Raw genomic sequence first — 21,003 nt, 5'->3', positions numbered from 1 at the left:
AATGTAGCCTTTCTGAACTTGATTCTTCAGACATGCTGGGTCTACAACTCTCAGAATTGTTGGGCAAAACTTCTGTTGGATTAGGCTACAACCCTACATGTATTTTTCTGGGAGAAAATCCCTTTGAACTCTGAAGAAATAACCTCATTTGCAGGAGGCAAAATCTCATAAAATACATGAAAAATTTCCTCTAAGAAAGCATTACGAACATTCAATGGTTATTCCAGAAAACAATGATTTTTCAGATGAAAAAGTAATTGAAAAGTTAATTAAGACTTATTGTACTTAAAATGATGACTGACATAACACTGCATACTTTTATTCTGAATTCCTACATGGTCAATAGCATTTACTGTCAGGAATGTAGGTTTGCATCTTTGATTTAATTAACCTTAAATGTAGTCACTCTTAATTTATATTTTTATCTAACAGTGCAATCCTAACGATATTTTGCCAGTGCTAAATTCCACTGAGCCCTATGTACTTTGCTTCCTTTCAACATTATTTAAAGCTTGGATTAGTTTAGTGAGTAATAAGATGACTATAAGCAATGTGTCAAATGTGGCTTTACTCTTTTTTTGTTTAGATTTTTCTAATAAAATAAAATTAAATTGATAGCTTGCATAAAGCAAAGCAAAGTAGCCTGTCTAGATTATTTACAGAAATGCCTCTGGGCATGTATTCATTACTCCGAAAAGAGCAAAGATGAGCTGAATTAGTGCACAGTACTCAAGGTTCCCTCTTGGAACTGAAGATGTTCCATGACCAGTCATCTTTTCCAGATGGTCAGGATGCCCACGATAAGTCTAAACTTTCCAAGGTTGTCCAGTAACCACTGAACCCAAAAATGTATCCATGCTTCCTATCTGGTACCTACAAGCAGATATTAAATTTCTATTATTAAAGCAGCATCAAGACTTGTTGGAAGTTGGGCAAAATATAAATGTAATAAATTATTATTATTATTATTATTATTTTCATTACCTTTCAAAGCTTCATCAATGTGGGTTTTATAATAAAATATCCTTTTGATGTCATCAACATCTGACTTAGCTTTTATTCCAATTCCATTTTCAGTGATGTAAATAGGTAGATTGCCATATTCCTCTTTGATCCAGTTAAGGAGCCTCCGGAGCCCCCAGGGCACGGCTGGCATATTTTTCAGGGCTGTGGATGGCCATGAAAAATCTCTCTCCAGAGCTCGTTCTTGGTCCATTTCATAAGAAAATGGGTTCAACTTGGTGGTTTTGTGCTGTATAAAGCTGGCAGTATAATAGTTTAAGCAGAAGACATCTGCTGTGCCCCGGATAGATTGTTTCTCTTCTTCAGTGAGAACTGGAAGACGGGAGACAGGCCGTTTCTGTAAATCAGTCCTGTTTCCTACTGTCCATTTCATGGCACTTGGATAATCACCGTTTTTAAAAATTGGATGTGCAAACCATCCTGCAGTGAACTGGAGGAACCGATCCGCTGCTTCTATATTGCGGGAATTTCTCCGTGTCTTCGGTTCAACCCAGTCAATGTTGAGACTTATGGAAATTACACCTTTCTGGCTTTTCCTGTACTTCTGGTCATAAGTATGATACACCCTGGCATGAGCCTTCAGTATTCTATGGCCAACTTTATAGAGGGCATCACCTGGATTGTTTTCTACACTTGGAGGATGGGCTCCTGTGTCGTAGCCAAACCATGAAATTATGACAGGTTCATTGAAAGTAATCCAGAACTTAACCCTATCTCCAAAAGTCTGAAAACAGAAGTCGGCATAACTAATAAACAATTCAATCAGATCGGGGTTTTCCCACCCACCAATATCTTGGAGAGCTTGAGGCAGATCCCAATGGTATAAAGTGACCATTGGTGTAATATTTGCAGCCAGTAAACCATTGATCAATCGGTTGTAATAATCCACCCCATGACTATTTATAGATTGGTTTCTGCCATCTGGAAAAATTCGAGACCATGAGAAGGAGAAGCGGTAACTGTTCACCTTTAAGGCTCTCAATAAATAAAGATCTTCATCTACTTTATTGTAGCTGTCACAAGCTATATCTCCAGTATCATTGTTGTTAATTTTTCCTGACGTATGAGTAAAGTTATCCCATATGCTAGGTCCTTTTCCATCTGAATTCCAGCCTCCTTCGATCTGATAGGCTGAAGTGGAAACACCCCACAGAAAATCTTTTGGGAAAGTGTCATAAAAATACATGTCTCTTTCAAAATTAGTCTGACCAGAAAACTTTTCCCAAACTATCTTTGCTTTTGATGGGACTTCAGATGCTGGCAAATTAGACAACTTTGAGGACCTGGAAAAATAGTTTCTGAATGGCTGGCTATGTTTTATGGTTGCATTAGGAAATCCATTATTTTCAATCACAGCAGAGAAGAAATATGCAGATTTTCTTGGCGTCCTTTGTCTATTGGGATCTTCAAAATTCACATTATGGAGGCCAAATTTTTGACTATAACCTGACATGCCTTCGAAGCCATCAATGAGTGATCGGGCAATATATGCCTGAACATTCACACCATCTTCCTTTACAGCTGTTGAGGAAAGAACAAACAATTTATTTCATTTTTCATTCAGTCCTGTAAAATACACAGAATAATCACAGAATTTATCCTTCTTTCATCTACACAAAGTGATGTAAATATGTGCAGGCCATAGATGGTCTCTCAGTAGGATCAGAACCTATCAGGCATGAAAGATCAGGTCCACAGATGAAGATACAATTCAACTGATCTATTGCTAAATGCACACAGAACTCCTGCTTGGAGTTAGATAAGGGTCCAGGGCAGGAGTACAATTCAACCAGTGTAACAACCGGTTCGGTGAGCGCATGCTTTGTGTGCATGCAGAAAGTTTGCTACTGACCTTCTCCAGAAATCTCTGTGTGTTAAACAGCTGATGTGCAGCAAAACGCTGTGCCATGCAAATCAGCTGAGCTTGAAAAACAGGGTATAAAGCACAGACTAGAGCTGGGGTGGGCAGGTGGGCCCAACAGCTGATCGTCAGAATGAACGGTTTGCTCACAGCTGATCCTCAGAGATACCAATTTGCCCGAATCGGGCCAAATCAGTAGAATCCCACCTCTGGTCCAGGGAATTCAAAGAGGGTTGATTTTAGTTCACTGGTGGCTACGTAGGGATTCTAGACTGATATCTCTTTTAACTCCGCCCCCAGGTTCTGCCACTCCTTCCTCTACAGTATATTCCATTTTATTTAGCTTGAAGTAAAATTACTCCTCTGTTAAAAGTTATACTTTGGTTTTGGAAAAGTTCTAGGATTGTACCCAAGACTTTGGGGAACCACAGCCAACCCTTTCTGTTGTACATTTTTGATCTCCAAAAAGCATAAAAGGGAGTGATAGGGTAGTAAACCTCTTAAAGCTAAAAAAATTATAATGGATTGTGTCATATATAACTCACAGCTGGATAAGTACGCTAACATTTTAAAAAGTAAGTAAAGCCTTTTGACAGTTACACTGGCAGTCTCTGATTCACCGGGATGCAGACATCCTCACTAATGCTGTAGTGACCAGATGGCAGAGATGCTTCTTTGATCAAGGATTTCATTGCAAGGGGCCAGGCATTCCAGCATTACCCATCAAGCTTCACTAGGCCTTACTGTCTAACCCATAAGACTATGCATAAGAAACGGCCTTTGATTGTATCAGTTGATTGGCTTTCCCAGTGATGGCTGCCAATCCTTTGTGCTACCTGAAGCTCAGCCGTAGACTCCAAGCCAGTGCCACCCATCTTTCATGGTTTGGTTTGAGAAGGCAAACAACAGCTTTGTATGTTTCAAGCCAGGATAAATAACAGGCCAATATGAAGTCTTGAAGGAATGCTTCTTTCTGGCATAGCTTTAGAGAAATGAAGTAGCTCTCCATTTCTGGGCCACGAGATTAGAACTGCATCATATCAGTTATTTCACTAGACTGCGACAATCTTCTGAGCAGAAGATATTTCCACCAAAGTATAAAACTCAAGTAAGGTGCCCAGCCTTGATGCGGTCAATTGGAGGCAATGAGGCACTCTCTTAAAGAAGGCCACAGCTGTGATTGAAATCAAATCACTATAGAAAGTGAAAAATACCCCTTGGCAGTTTTATAGAAAAACCTTTGCAACTGGAGCCACATTTTGTATGTGTTTTAATGATTTGGTTCCTGAAAGCATGGGAGATAAGAAGTGACATTCAATCATTTTTATGCATGTTTTGAGAGCATGTGAAGTCGATTAAGAAGGAATAGGTGTGTTAAACCTCGCGCCTAAAATGGTTACATTGCCAATGGGTTTTAGCAGAATGATCTTTGAGGTCGTAGGGACTGTATGCCTTCCCGGATCTTTGGGTTGCTCAAGAAGACATGGAAATTTTAGGCCAAGATAGATAAACTATCTGTGGGACACTAAAAACTAGCATCTGGTGAAAGAGCCAAATATTCACCAAGCTTTCAGACACTCAACATGAAAACCTTCTTTACCTTTTAAGGCCTCATTGATATAGAGACGATAGTAATCTAGCCTTGCAGTATCGTTAATCATATCAACTCCATCACTGATAGGTGCACCGTTTGCCGCAATGTAAATGGGGATACTAGTGTTTGTATATTCTTCAGACACAAATTGCAGCAATCTCCTCAACCCCCAGGGCACAACATACAACCAAGGTGCCGCTGTGGTCGGCCAAGAAGGATCCACCTCTCGGGAAAAGCCTCCAATAGTCTCATAATCTGAATTGCAGGTTTGATTATCCAAAGCACCAACAAGTCTAGAAGTATAATGAGAAAGGCCAAAGAAGTCAGCTGTTCCTTGCACCATCTTCTTCTCATCGTCGCTGAACGTGGGGAGCTTGGCAATGTCGGCAGAGCACCACTGAATTGTCTCCTCGATCTGGGTTTTCAGGATCTCTGGATAATCACCATTAATAAATATTGGGTGAGCAAACCAACCCAACATGAATTGCAAGTAGCGCTCAGCTGCTTTCAAATCCTGGGGAGATCTAGGATTTCGGGGTTCAGCCCAGTCAGAGTTCAATACTATGCCAACCTTCCCTTGCTGTTGGGGACGATACTGCATGTTGTAAACATGCCAAGTTCGAGCGTGTGCCAGGAGGATGATATGAGCCACCTGTTGGAAAACAGAAACATAGAATAAATCCAGTTAGACATTACTCCACTGAATAGTAATAGCAATAGCACTTAGACCTATATACCGCTTCACAGTGCTTTACAGCCCTCTCTAAGTGGTTTACAGAATCAGCATATTGCCCCCAACAATCAGGGTCCTCATTTTACCCACCTCAGAAGGATGGAAGGCTGAGTCAACCTTGAACCTGGTGAGATTCGAACTGCCAAATTGCAGGCAGCTGGCAGAAGTAGCGTGCAGTACTGCACTCTAACCACTGCGCTACCAAGGTTCTGTTTTATTCAAGGTTACAAATTTAGATGCTAGTATCTCTGACAAGAAGGAATATGAAAGAATGCTAATCCAGGTTATATTATATCAGCAGGTTCTAATGTTCATCGATTGGGGCTCATGATTTAAGCTTGACTAACCGTACTCTGAGAAGGAAAATCTAAGGATTTTTCTCAGCCCATTTCTTTAGGGCTTCAGCACAGTTACAAGACCCTCCATAGCAAGTAGATGGGTTACAATAGGCTAAGCCGGGTTTAAGAGGTTAGCCCTTCCCATTCCAGATATATTTGAAGGGCTCTGAGGGTGTTTTGGAGACCATGAGGGAGAAGTTGGCACCATGTGCAATCTATCGGTCACTGGTTGCCCGCTTCTCTCTTAAACACATGGCAGTTTGATCTTAGTCTTCAAGACTTGGATTTCTCATTCTTCTTTTCAAACCAATAGGTGATTAATTCAAGGCTGAGATTAAGAAGCGATTAACAATGAGTTCTTGTCCTTCAACCTTTAAATTAGGGCAAGTTTTATGGCTTTCTGGTACCTGATAGGATGCTATGCCTGGACTGATGGTTCCTGGAGGATGCTGCCCGGTACCATAGCCAGCATAGCTAATGACCCAGGGTTCATGGAAGGTAATCCAGAGTTTGACGCGATCTCCAAACGTGGCAAAACAGAAAGCTGCGTAGTTGACAAAAGCATCAATAATGCTTTCATTCTGCCAACCACCAAAGTCCTGCAGCACTTGAGGAAGGTCCCAGTGGAACAAGGTCACCATGGGTTCAATGCCAGAATCCAGCAAGTTGTCAATGAGTTTGTTGTAGTAACTCACTCCTCGAGGGTTCAGGCTGCTGTTGTCCCCATTTGCAAAAATCCTAGGCCATGATATAGAAAATTTGTAGATCTTGGAGCGAAGGCCTCTAAGCAGATAAACATCATATTCGGTCTTGCGGTAACTATCACAGGCAACATCGGCGGTTTGATTCTTATGGATTTGGCCTTGATGTCCATATCGATCCCAGATACTCTCACCTTTCCCGTCTTCTGCCCAGCCTCCTTCAACATTAAAGGATGCTGTTGATGTACCCCAGAGAAAACCACTAGGAAACGTATCTGCCAAAAAGGAGTCTCTTTCCAGCTCAGTTTGGTTAGCAAATTTTTCCCAAATCTTTTGATAGTTTGAAAGTGGAGTCGCAGCACGTGTAGAGTCTTCCTTCTGCTTTGGTTGACTAGCTGGATCCTTGTGGGAGCTTCAAAAAAAAATGTGACTATATCAAAAACGGCACTTTTTATAATGACTCCTTCAAATGAATTCATTCAAATGAAATTTTGGCAAGTTATTTCAAAACACAGATTATGTTATGCAAAATTGAATGTGAAAAGCATTATATTTGTTGCGAGAATCATCCAGGGTTTAGGATAAGAACAATCTGTAAGGATTGTGTATAGATTTTCATAAAACCCACCACGAATAAAGAAATTCAAAAGAAATGTTGAATTGGCATTGTGATACTTCAATGCAAATGCTGCCTTTTTTGCACATTACACCCATGTATGCAAAGGGGTGGAATTTCTGCCAAACAGTATGATGCATGTTGATCATTCTGATAACTAGTCTAGATTTGTTTCCATAAATCAGACTAAAACATAGAAAGCCTGCTGGCCCAATGAGTTATCTCTTAATTGGTAAGCGAGATGTTTATATTTTAAAGTTCAAACCATATTAGTTAATATTTTGTCTGTATGTGAAAATGTGTTCACATGCATGTGTATATGTATGTATACATACACGTACAAATACACACACATATACGCACATTGTCAACTCATAAAACATTTCTATGCATATTTTAGAATTGCCATGATCAGAAGGGAGGGGGGAAAAGAAATTTGAAAGAGCAATACAGCAGTTTGGAACCAAAAATGCATTCCATTCTTATCTTGCAAAGATTATAACTAAGCTACTGGAATTTCTGCTGTGCAAATCTCTAATTGGAGAATGTGACGGATGACTCTTGGCTACGAATGTGTTTCGTTGAGGGTGGAGGAAAACCAGGGTCAAAGGGTGATAGTGAATTATGTGTTTCAGAATCGGTTTCATACAGGTCATGCCGACACGTTCGCTCCTAATAAAAAGAAACCTGCATCTGAATCTGAAGACCTCCAAAGATTTTGATCATCAGCTCCAGGGCATCGAGAGAGCTGATCCAGCCCAACTTGAAAGCAACAATGTCCGTGATGTATACACTGGATTGGGAAGGAGAGTGTACAGGTAGTCCTTGACTTACGATCACAATTGAGCCCAAAATTTATGTTGTTAAATGAGTTTTGACCCATTTTATGACTTTTTGCACTGCGGTTCTTAAACAAGTAACATGGTTGTTAAGTGAATCTGGTTTGCCCCTTGACTTTGCTTGTCAGAAGATCTCAAAAATCGCTCACATGACCCTGGGACACTGCAACCCTCATAAATGTGAGTCAGTTGCGAAGCATCCGAATGTAGATCAGGTGACCATGGGGGATGCGGTCATAAGTGTGAAAAACTGTTCTAAGTCACTTTTTTTCAGTGCCGTTGTAACTTTGAACAGTCACTAAATGAATGGTTGTAAGTCAAGGACTACCTGTATACACCACGAAGACGCTGTTGATGAAAGGAACTATTTCAGAATTGGGGCAAAATGTCTTCTCTTGATCGAGTTAATATGGGTGAAGCCATTTTATGAGAGCCGCATGAATAAGAGCTCATAAGGGTTCTGGGAGCAGACCGTGTTTACCAGACAGACAAAGTTATCAGATAGTCAAACAATGCACAGCAGCGAGTTGTAGGACTGACTTCTCTTGATCTGATAATGCAGGGGTAATTTAGGAGGAAAGCAGTGGGGTGTGGCTTTAAGAATAGGTTTATCCCCTTCCCAATTCCTGGCTGGATCCCAGGGTTCCTTATTTTCAAAGCAGCCAAACCATCACCACAATATTTTGCATGACATTAAGAATAGCGGTAACACATTTAGGCAATACAATGTTTGCTATCTCTTGAACTGTCAGATTGCTCTTTCCAAAACAGTTGAAGTTTAAAGCAGTTGGGCTAAAACTATCTGGCCACTTATAGAGCACCCCTGAAGTCGAAAACACAATTGTGGTCAAGCACAGGATTTCTGAAGCTAATGCAAAATATATTTTTGATTTCCTGCAGTGGCATTATATCGAAGTGGTGACCAAAATGCTTGCACTTACCAAATATTTATTATAATTTAGTTTAGTTTGTAGTACTTTAGCTTACTTCATTGCAATTGCACCTCGTAGGACAGTTGACAAAAACCCATGCAATTTATTTAATCACACATCTTCATAAGGTAAAAAAATATATATCAATATTTCATACCTTGCTTTTGGAGCAGTTAAGTTCTCTAAGAAGGAGGTCACATCATAGCCTTTCACCTGTGCTTCGGCTTCATGTGTGGTTGGAAAATAGAGAACAGAATAATGCAATCAATAGATAAGCAAGAAGAAGTAAGACCTTTCAGTTTGACTACCGGCCCTTCCTAGGCATATCCGCTCTTTAGCAAGAGAGGTCCGAAACATTCTGCTAGGTGTAATATCCCCCATCACACTCAAGAGAAACTGCTTATTTTGCAGTTCATATAATAAGATTATCCTCTAATGCAGGGGTGGGCAAACCACGGCCCACGGGCCACATCCAGCCCGTTGGTCTTTTTAATCCGGCCCGCCGAAGATTGGTACAGAATTAAGGTTTGATGTGAATGATTAAATGATTGCATTCATTTGATTTTGACCTGTAATGACAGGCATTTCGACACCAGGTGGTGCATTAGGCGCAGTGACTTGATTTTGCGGAGATTTTGCAGTTCTTTATATGTATCGTATCTTGTGCTGACCCAGCCTGTCGGTCAAATTTTAAAAGTCAATGAGGCCTACGAGCCAAAAAGTTTGCCCACCCCTGCTCTAATGTGATGTTATTGCCCTCAACCACAAAAAGATTTCCCCCTTCCCCTGGAAATAAATAGCATTCCCATGTGCAGTAGGAAAATTTTTTTTTTTTTTTTTTGGCTTCCCTAATCCATATGCGTCTATGCCACACAAAAGCACAACTTGTCCTTCCCATGTAAGAAACATACCACTGAAAATGGAAGCCACTGTTGTAGATAGGTTTTCTTCAAGAGAAGAACATCCAGAGACATTTAGAGTAAAGAATAGAACATCCTTATCATGTATGAGATGCTGAAACCAAAACATATTAAGTATTAAATATTAAAACATATTAAAACATGACATGTGTTAGTCTTAAGTGAGAGTCAAGATCATCCTGGAGAAAATCTGTATGGTTGCTAGGAATTGAATGACTTGACAATCGACCGATCAACTCTTATTTAAGGGAGAATTACTCCCTGTAAAAAAGGTAACATTGCTTTTCCTAAGACTATAGAAAGATTTGGTAAATCCTGGTGATTAACAATATATGAATAAAACTGTCCGTCAACATCCTTCCTCACCCTAAGTTTTCTTGCTATGTTTGGTCAAAATCCTCAGACAGCACATCAGAATAGCCCTTAACTGAAAAAGCCTTCCAATTTAGACCAAGGACAATATTAAAGACTTATAGCTAGTCTAAACTGAAATGGATATACAGGTGAAACTTGAAAAATTAGAATATCGTGCAAAAGTTCATTTATTTCAGTAATGAAACTGAAAAGGTGAAACTAATATATGAGATAGACTCATTACATGCAAAGCAAGATAGTTCAAGCCGTGATGTGTTATAATTGAGATGATTATGGCTTACGGCTCACAAAAAACCCAAATCCACAATCTCAGAAAATTAGAATATTGTGAAAAGGCTCAAAGTATCCCACTCTAATCAGCTAATGAAGCCATAACACCTGCAAAGGGTTCCTGAGCTTTTAAATGGTCTCTCAGTCTGGTTCAGTAAGACTCACAATCATGGGAAAGACTGCTGACCTGGACAGTTGTGCAGAAAACCATCATTGGCACCCTCCATAAGGAGGGAAAAAAGGTAATTGCAAATGAAGTTGGATGTTCCCAAAGTGCTGTATCAAAGCACATTAATAGAAAGTTATGTGGAAGGGAGAAGTGTGGAAGAAAAAGGTGCACAAGCAGCAGGGATGACCACAGGCTGGAGAGGATTGTCAGGAAAAGGCCATTCAAAAGAGTTGGGGACTTTCACAAGGAGCGGACTGAGGCTGGAGTCAGTGCATCAAGAGCCACCACACACAGACGGATCCTGGACATGAGCTTCAGATGTCGTATTCCTCTTGTCAAGCTGCTCCTGAACAACAAACAACATCAGAAGTGTCTTACCTGGGCTAAAGACAAACAGAACTGGTCTGTTGCTCAATGGTCCAAAGTCCTCTTTTCTGATGAGAGCAACTTTTGCATCTCATTTGGAAACCAAGGACCCAGAGTCTGGAGGAAGAATGGAGAGGCACACACCGCATGATGCTTGAAGTCCAGTGTGAAGTTTCCACAGTCTGTGTTGATTGGGGGAGCCATGTCATCTGCTGGTATTGGTCCACTGTGCTTTATTAAGTCCAGGGTCAATGGAATCGTCTACCAGGAGATTTTGGAGCACTTCATGCTTCCTTCCGCAGACGAGCTTTATGGGGATGCTGACTTCATTTTCCAGCAGGACTTGGCACCTGCCCACACTGCCAAAAGTACCAAAACCTGGTTCAATGACTGTGGGATTACTGTGCTTGACTGACCAGCAAACTCGCCTGACCTGAACCCCATAGAGAATCTATGGGGCATTGCCAAGAGAAAGATGAGGGACATGAGACCAAACAATGCAGAAGAGCTGAAGGCCACTATTGAAGCATCTTGGTCTTCCATAACACCTCAGCAGTGCCACAGGCTGATAGCTTCTATGCTACACCGCATTGAGGCAGTAATTGCTGCAAAAGAGGCCCAAACCAAGCACTGAGTACATATGCATGCTTATACTTTTCAGAGGTCCGATATTGTTCTATGAACAATCCTTGTTTTATTGATTGCATGTAATATTCTAATTTTCTGAGATTATAGATTTGGGGTTTTATTTTTATTTATTTATTTATTTATTTTGTCAAACAATTATTAGATAACAAGAATAAGTATAAACATGGTTATAAATATATGAAATAGATACGAATAAGAAAAAAAAGAAAAAAAAAAGAAACAATAGGACAAGGTTGATAGGCACGTTATGGTGCGCTTATGCATGCCCCCTACAGACCTCTTAGGAAAGGGGTAAGGTCAATAGTAGACAGTCTAATGTTGAAGATTTGGAGATTTGGGGAAGAAACCACAGAGTCAGGTAGAGTATTCCAGACATTGACTACTCTGTTGCTGAAGTCATATTTCCTGCAATCAAGTTTTGTGCGGTTTATCTTTAGTTTGTATCTATTTAGTGCTCTTGTATTGTTTTGGTTGAAGCTGAAGTATTCATTGATAGATAGGACATTGCAATATATAATTTTATATACTATAATTAGATCGAACTGAAGGCGGCGCAGTTCTAGGTTGTCTAGGTCTAAAATTTCAAGTCTGGTGGCATAAGGTATTCTGCTATGAGTAGAGGAGTGGAGGATTCTTCTCATAAAATATTTCTGGACTTTCTCAATTGTATTAATATCAGATATGTAATGCAGGTTCCAGACTGATGAGCTGTATTCAGGTATTGGTCTAGCAAATGTTTTATATGCTCTAGTTAGTAGAGTGATATTACCGGAGAAAAAGCTATGCAGGATTAGGTTAACAATTCTTAATGCCTTTTTGGCTATGTAGTTACAGTGGGCTCTAGCACTTAGATCATTTGAGATGAGTACTCCAAGGTCCTTGACAAAGTTTTTGTCATCAACAATGTCTTGACTATTCAGCTTGTATTTTATTTTTTGATTTTTTTTTTTTTGCCAATATGCAAGATAGAGCATTTATTTGTTGAGATTTGAAGTTGCCATTTGTTTGACCATTCTGAGACACAGTCGAGGTCTTTTTGAAGGATAGCGGCATTGTCAGTGGTGTTGAATAGCTTTACATCATCAGCAAAAAGAACACAGTTGCTCTTAATATTATCACAGAGGTCATTTATGTAGAGTTTGAAAAGAGTTGGTCCCAGAACACTGCCTTGAGGGACACCACTGTTGACAGATACAGGATTTGATAGGACGCTCCCAATTTTGACCATTTGTTGCCTGTTTGACAGGAATGCTTCTATCCAGTTATGCAGGTATCCAGAGATACCATAAAAGCTTAGTTTTAGGAGTAGTTTGTCGTGTACCACTGAATCAAAGGCTTTACAGAAGTCTATGTAAATTGCGTCAATTGCTTTGCCCTGATCAAGTTGTGTAGTCCATATGTTTTTACAGTGCAAGAGTTGCAGGTTACAGGACAGTTTCCTTCTGAAACCAAACTGTTTGTTAGCGAGTAGGTTGTATGTCTCTAAGTGGAGGATGATGGATTGGTTAATAATTGATTCCATGACTTTACAGGTGATGCAGCATAAAGAGATTGGTCTGTAATTTTCAACTAGGCTGGGGTCTCCCTTTTTGAAGATGGGGATGACCATGGCTTGTGACCATAGGTTAGGCAAGGAGCTGGTCCTGAAAGATTTTTCAAAGGTTATGCTTAGAGGTTCAGCTATGGCAGTGGATAGCTTTTTTAAGAAGTAGGCACAAACTCTGTCCAGTCCAATAAATAAAGATGGTTTTAGATTGCATAGTGCTTTTTCAACATTGTCTTTTGTAAAATTGATCTGTATTAGATCATTGTAGTTGTCTGCAGTTCGACTAGGAAATACTGGGCATGATCTATTGCTGTTTACAAAAACTGAGCCAAAGAATGTGTTAAAGAGGTTGACTTTAATAGTGTCGCCGTTGCAGTCTTTACCATTTGGTTCTTTTAGGGGTGGGATGGGCCTTGAGTTTTTTAGTTTGTTGTTTACAAAATTGTAGAAAGCGCGGGCGGAATTGGTGCGCAGGTTTTCCTCGTTTAGTGTGATAACTGGTACATTAGTCTTTATCTGGTGGCATACATTTTTGTATCGGCTTTTAAAGTTGGCAAGGTGACCAGATTTGTTTTTCTGCCAAAGGGATTTCTTTTTGGATTGGAGCTTCCTTATTGTTATGAGTAATTTGTTTTTTTCTGGTTTTGGGAGTTGTTATTGGTACATATAGTTTGATGGCCCTTTTGACTTCAAGTAAAAATATGTTGTAGTGGTCTTCAACAGTATTGCATCCAGTGAATAGAATTTGCCAATCAAGAGATGAGAGATTGTTGTCTATAAGATCATAGTTGCCTTTTTTGAAATTATAATTGGGGATCCTGTCGTTATGGTGATTTTTGTGAGGACATATGTTGAGACAAGTCAATCATGCTGTGGTCACTGTTGGAAAAGGGTTCATTAATTTGCATTCCATAAATTGAATTCAAACTGTTGCAAAAGATGAGATCGAGGCAGATATTAAGTCTAGTATTGTTGGTTACTAGTTGTTCCAGTCCTAGCGTAGTAACAGCATTGTACAGGGTTGTATGAATAGGTTCAGATGTACATTCATTTAGTGTCCAATTTATAAGAGGTAAGTTGAGGTCACCAAGAAAAATGAGAGGGTGTGGGCAGGAGGCAGCCCATGTCAGTAGTGAAGTTGGCTTGCTTTCATGAATTATATCATAGTCAGAGGCACAATAGCAAAGTAAGAAGCGGATTGAGATGTTTAAGGACAGTTCACAGACGATGGTCTCGGGAAGAGCAAGCTCTTGTATAATTTGGATCATTTTTAGATTTAGAGACTTTTTATAGAATATAGCAACTCCACCACCTCTACAGATTTCGCGATCTGACCGAAAAACTTGATATTTTCTTGTAGTGTTAATGGAGTCTGGGAAAGATGCATTTAACCATGTCTCACAGACAAATATAATGTCAAATGTGGTTGAGCTTAGAAGGATAAGGAATTCATGCATTTTATTTGCGAGACTTCTTGCATTAAGTAGTTTGCATTTAAGATATGAAGTAATGGGTCTGGAGGAAGTAAGGGGCGTGCATCCCTAGTGTTGGATGTTTGAGTGATGGATTTTATGACGTTTTATGAAGCTCTTGGTTTTGATACAGTCAACATGGAAATCAATGTATAGATTTATATTACCTAATTCATGTAATCTTTTGAGCTCAGAACATAGCTCCTGGGATCGTAATGAGCTATAAGCCATAATCATCTCAATTATGACACATCACAGCTTGAACTATCTTGCTTTGCATGTAATGAGTCTATCTCGTATATTAGTTTCACCTTTTAAGTTGCATTACTGAAATAAATGAACTTTTGCATGATATTCTAATTTTTTGAGTTTCACCTGTAGATCAAAAGGAAAGATTTGAAGGATAGAATTTCAGAACATACATACTGGATTTATTACCCAGTTAGATGAAGGCGGCAGTTTTCTATTCAGTTGAGCAAACCCAATAAACATAGGTCTTATTTGCAAATAAATACAGGAATTTGAGCGGGGTGCAAGGTTCAGGCAAATTTTTTTGGCTTGTTTCTGAGTGAATGTTGTGTAAAATCAATTGCAGCCAGCTTAGCACCAAACTGCACTCACATTAATTCAGAGGAACTTAGTTAAGGTTTCCCCAGATAGCAGAGGTGGTATTGCAGGTTCTGACCAGTCTGGAGAACTGGTAGCGGAAATTTTGAGTACTTTGGAGAACCGGCAAATACCACCAATAACCCCGCCCCCATCTATTCTCTGCCTCCCAAGTCCCAGCTGATTGGCTGGGTCTTCTTTTGTTGCCCTGCACAGGAGGACGGAGCTGGAAAGCAGGTTAGTGGAGTGGGGTGGGAATGGTGATTTTGCAGTATCCTTCCCCTGCCACACCCATCAAGCCATGCCCCACAGACCCGGTAGTAAAATTTTTTGAATCCCACCACTGCCAGACAGGCAACGAATCTCACCCAGATGTGTTCAATTACAGAACCTTTGGAGAGAGGTTGATAGTTCGACACACATCTGAAAAACACTGAATTGAGGAAAGCTGAGCTAAAGGCATGCAAAAAAGTTTGCATTAATATCACCCAGGCCATTCAAGAGACTGCTTTCAGAATATACCACAAAGTAAATTGGTGCAATTGATCTGAATTACCTTGATGTCATTGAGCATCTTTTCAATGCTTGCTTCGGTCTTACAAATGTACCGTAGGCTGAGGGACAGAAAATCTATAGAGGCCTAAAAATGAAACAGAACCTTGTTACAGAGACGCCGTAAATATTTGCAACCATTTCTGCAGTTATACCTCCGGAATAACATTCATCAGGGTAATCAGGGATATCTACCAAGGGAGCTGCTGCCCACAGGAACAAAATGGGAGGAACGACTAGCCCCATTTTTACATGCATGGTGCGTGTGACACATAGATTCTGATGCTGCTGACTGTTGATCCACACTGTTGATCTCCCTTTCAATGCTCCTTTTATGTTCTATTTTGGAAGTAGGTTTATTTTTAAAACACCCATTTATGCTTGATGGCTGGTCTGAAGGAAAATAACAGCATTATACAAAGATAATGAATTATGAAGCAGAATTATTTTACTGCGGTGATGCCTGATTTTTCAGATTTTAAAGATGGATTAGCTACTCTTGCATGCTAATGCAAATCTAAGAAAACTCCATAACCCCCTGAAATTACACAAAAGCACAAAATCTCAAAGATCTATTCCCACTTTACATCTTCCAAATGCAAAGGTGGAGAAAACAATACTACAAAATCAGAGAAATCACCATTTGCGCATCTTAAATCAAACATATAAAAGTCAAGCATGCACACAGCAAAGTACAGCAGCAATCTGGTTCATTTTCTTCTAAAGCATAGGATATGAACTTTATTTTATTAACTTGAAGGCCTTTGCCATTTTTTTTTAAAAAGCAGAAGCATTATTATTTAAATGCTTAAATCATTCCATGCAATTAAGTGACAAGAACACAAAGATTAGTTGCTAGGAAGTAAAGAAGACATCCTAGAACAACTGAGGGAAAAAAACTACACGGGCATGGACACAACACTGCCAGTGGTCAAGTTCCATTTGAAGGGGGCCTTTACTTTGCTAGGAAGGTACACAGTGGTTGCACTATGGTGCAGCTATGTTGAATCTAGATGTAGGCCTTGCACCACCTAATATGGTTTCTGTGGGATATAATTTTCAGCTGTGAAGACAGTGATCAGTTGCAGTTCCCTTTTTTGGAGACCAAAAAAAGGCCCATGCATTCAGTTGGATAACTTATTGGTGATTTTGATATGCCTTCTTACATGGAAGACAATAGTTGCAAAAATAAAGTAAAAAAGGATGATCACTTCTGAAGATATTCTGAATATTGAGAATATTAAAGTCTTGTTGGATTCATCGAATCCAGCATCTTGCTTCCTAAAATAGCTCACTTGCAGATTTACAAAACTCTTCTACTCCCCAATGGCCAGACTTCAAAGGCTGATATTCCCATTGTGTCATTATAACTAATGGCTTATTTCTATAAACGTGTGTATTCCCTTTTGAGCTGACCTGGCCATTGTAACTAATGGCTGTGAATTCCATAAAGGCAACAGGTACAGTACAAAATGTTTTGTGCAACAGGATCTTCAGCTTGCCAGATGTTGGACAATCTCAAACTGGCTACAAGAATTGCTTCATTAAACTACTAATGGGCTGTGTTTGCTTCAGGAAGTTCTGTGTCATATGTTTTGCACGTTAGAATTCTTTCTTTTTTCTCCTCAGCTACGGGTTGGAGACTAATCTGACTCCAAGAAAATTAAACACATTACCCAAACTGAAGATATGAGTGATTCTGGAAGAGCCAGCTGATTATCACTAAAGTCCAAGGAAATGGATACTTTTCCATCTGAAAATTAGGGAAAGAAATACATTGTTAAAAGAATCCAAGGAGAAAAATGTATGGAAAGAATCAGTATTTAAGTAGTTAGGAGTCTTCAGGTAAGTCTTGAGGGTTGGGAAGCACTACTAGAGTATGCTTTAATGAATGAATAAATAAATGGAATGAACGTATTGAAAGTATTCAAAAAGAAGCAGAGTGTGTGTTTTTGTCTGTGCCTGTGGTGTGTAGGGAGTGGGATAGGAAATGGGAAGACATGTTTGGCTTTGATGGATTTGAGATAACAAGGGGAGAAAACCAGCAGCTTATATTTAAGAAAGGCATAAGAAGTCAGGAATTCAACTTAAGACTGAATGTTCACCCTTTAAGATCTTCAGGTTTGAAAGGCTGCGGCGGCAGCAGGAATCCGCGCTCGTGCGTGGTTCCTGTCACGCTCGCTGCTGGCGTGCCCCTGATCCAGCTGGATTGGGGGATTAATAGTCACCCCGTAGAGGTGACTGAAGATAGAGGAGGCCCAACAGGGGTCGGGGGGGATCGCAACCCCCCTCCTCAGCTGGCTCAACTCCTTCCTCCAAAAGCGGTGGAGCGGCAGTCAGCAATGGCCGCCACAAAGAAACTTTCATCCAGACAAGATTGTGCAGGAGGAAGCTGAGAAAGTGAAAGTTTTTGGCTGAACCGGGATAACAAGTAACATCTAAATACCCTGGAAATTCAACTTTTTTAAAGATACATTGTTCCCTAAGAAGATCGTAAAAAGCAGCGGAAGAAAGTTAAAAGGGAAAGTTTTTTTTTTTTTCTCACTCTCCTTCCCTACGGAAATAGCAGAAGGAAATCAGAAAAACCCATCTTGGCAACAGAAGGTAATTAAACTTGAAAAATAAAACCAAGGGGATATTAAAGATTTCTGAACATTGGAATCAAAAAAATTAAAAATTCTTTTTTTCGCTATAAGTGGGAAGGGAGAGATAAATAACTTATATTAAGACTTTGCTGGAGGAGATTGCTTGGAGCTTATAAGACCAGAGACAAACTGTAATAAGACTTCTAAAAAATACATTTTGGAACTTTGCAATTGATTCTACCCCAGGAAGAGAAAGTATAAAAAGAAGAAAATGCTAAATGAAACAGTTTGTGTTGATTAGGGTTGCTTGGTGACTTTGGGACTTTTGGAAACTATTTTTTGAAAGACTAAAAACTTTTGGGTTGTTTAAAAAAATCTTACAATGGCATTATCTGTTGAAGAATTGAAAATGGAATTTCAAAAGTTAAGAGAAGAGGAACAAGAAGGGAAGGGCTCTACTGGATCTGTTTTTCACTTTTTGGAAATGGCAATTTCTACCTACCAGGAATTACAACAACAAAAAAGCTGGGATGATGAAGAAGAAGCCATCTTTAATGAACTTTAGTTGAGGAAGAAAAGGAAAAGAGGGGAAAGAGAATGGAGAATTCAAGACTTAAAAGAACAACCAAAAAAAGGAAAAATAAGGTGAAAAATAGATACAATGTCAGAAAGCAACAGAAAAGAGGAATACAACAGAGAGGGGAGATTAAGAGATGGGGAAGTAAAAAGGCTAGATTGGACAAGAAAGGAAGGGAAAAAGGGAAGTCACAAAGGCTTGAAAGATGTAAAAAAACAAATCTTTTTCAGAGACAAAGGGTAAAATACAATTAAAAAGATTCTGCAAAAGCATACAAGATTGTATTGTAGTATTGTATTTGAAACAGAGTTAGAAAATTGGAATATTATATGATTTAATAAAAAATTAAAGGGAATATGTAAAATGTTTAAGATTTAATGATAGAGTTTAATTTGCTTTGGATTATTGTTTCAACTATATTATAAACGTATTATTTTCTTATTTTAAAATGTATGTAGAATGTACTAAGCAGAATCATAATGGAAATTATATATTATCTTAAGTGTTAAATTTAGGGGAAAGATAGACCCCAGGAAGAGAGTTTAAAAAGAAAGGGCTAAATGAAATAGCTTGTGTTTACAGAAGAGAGTGGAGATCAAGAGGGTGGAGATTAAGAGACGGGGGGGTAAAAAGACTAAGATTACAAGAGATTCTGCAAAAGTACATAAGATTGTATTTTTGTATCTTTACTTGAAACAATGTTAGAAAACTGGATCTTTATATGATTTAACAAAATACCAAAAAATGCATAAATGATAAAGTTCAATATACTATGGATTATTGTTTCAATTGTATTATAAATTTATTATTTTTCTATCTTAAAATGTAGTAGGTAGTTTTAGAACGTGCTAAGCAGAATCAGAATGAGAATTATATATTATTTTAAGTGTTAAATTTAGGGGAAAGATATAAAGGCGTCATACTTCAATTAGTGATTACAGGAGAAATATTGTGTTAATAAGAAAAGAAAAATAGATGATTACAGAACGGACAAAAGATATTAGTATAATGATCTATATCGAGATGAAATAAATAAAATAGAATTATGAGAGTGAAAAGAGGGGAGAAGCCGTATAGAAAATATAGAATGGTAAATAAGATATGAAATGGTATATAAAATGAGCATGAACTTGATTTATGTCTGTACCAAAAGATGTAACCCGGGACCAGGCTGCTTTCCAAAAAGAAGTTTTATGTTTTGTGTGTTTATTGAAAATTAATAAAATTCTTAAAAAAAAAGTTACTCTGCTAATCTTAAGCATCACCTTGTGATACCTTCTAGAATATGTATTAGCTCACTAGAGCACTGTACTTATTCTATATGCTCCAATCTCTAAAATTTGTGTTGTCCAAAACTGCAATGAAGTTTCATTCATTCCTACTTACCTTCAAATGAGTGTTTTTCATGGTAGATTTTATAAGCTTTTTGATGTGCTGAAACTAGTATTTGTAGAGGAAAGACTTTTGCATCCTCAAGAGGGAATTCCTTGATATTTTCAGGCAAATGGCTGAAAGTGATCCATGTGTCCACTAATTCACCGAAAGTCCTAAATGAAAAGTCTGCATATTCAGCAAAAAGATTGGCAAAACTGGTAGATCCAAGCTGCGTGCCCAAAGATTTTGGCAAACCGTGTTGTTGCAGAATCAAAATTGGCTTAAGATCAGCAGATTTGAGAGTTCCGAGAAGTTGTCGGTAGCATTCCACGTTTGTCTTGTTGGGCTTTTGAGCCTTCATTTCTGGCAGGATACGAGACCATGGCAAAGCCACCTTAAAATGTGTCACACCATTTGCCCGGAGCTTGGCAAAGTGTGATGACAAAGAAGTGACTGACTGTTGATGGCAAAGACAATCTAGCTGAGCCTCTACAGAATAAAGCGTAGGTTCTCCTGTACATCTACTCTTGAAATTTAATGTATTCAAGATCTCAACAGAAAGAGGACCTGCGATGAAAATACGCCCTTGACCAGGGCCAAATTTCCAGTCTTCTCCAGAGCAAAAGAAAGAAAAGAGAAAAACTAAACATATTTTATAAACTAGCTCCATGTCTGTGGATGCTGTAGCACAAGGGCTCATGCCGCATTTATATTAGATCAAAGATAATAAAATTTAACATTTAACTTTTATAACTGCAAAGATAACAAAGGTATCTAAGGGTGGTGTACTACAATAACAGTGAAATATTTAATTCTCTGAATCTTTTATTAAAAGTAGGAAGCAAGCATTAAAAATGCAACTTAGGTTGCAGAACTTATTACTTATTAATGTACTGTCAAGTCCAT

At 38.9% G+C, this 21,003-nt stretch overlaps 1 protein-coding gene across 1 annotated transcript in view; it reads right to left on the bottom strand.

Annotated features, from left to right (window-relative positions):
* The window catches only part of LCT (lactase), a 35,466-nt gene extending 14,699 nt beyond the window's left edge, over positions 1–20,767 (bottom strand). The window contains exons 1-8 of the mRNA XM_087925621.1: positions 20,110–20,767; positions 17,238–17,314; positions 15,566–15,649; positions 9,543–9,651; positions 8,795–8,867; positions 5,957–6,662; positions 4,485–5,130; positions 985–2,544 (exon numbers count right to left, since the gene is read on the bottom strand). Of these exons, the coding sequence (XP_087781747.1) occupies positions 985–2,544; positions 4,485–5,130; positions 5,957–6,662; positions 8,795–8,867; positions 9,543–9,651; positions 15,566–15,649; positions 17,238–17,314; positions 20,110–20,767 (3,913 nt within the window). The remainder of the gene's footprint in view (positions 1–984; positions 2,545–4,484; positions 5,131–5,956; positions 6,663–8,794; positions 8,868–9,542; positions 9,652–15,565; positions 15,650–17,237; positions 17,315–20,109) is intronic.
* Positions 20,768–21,003: the final 236 nt, after the last annotated feature.

This window comes from Pseudonaja textilis, chromosome 1 (genome assembly GCF_049901715.1).
Source record: "Pseudonaja textilis isolate UNSWEBS1 chromosome 1, rPseTex1.2, whole genome shotgun sequence".
NCBI classification, from domain to species: domain Eukaryota; kingdom Metazoa; phylum Chordata; class Lepidosauria; order Squamata; family Elapidae; genus Pseudonaja; species Pseudonaja textilis.
This window is presented reverse-complemented; position numbering and strand designations above follow the sequence as displayed.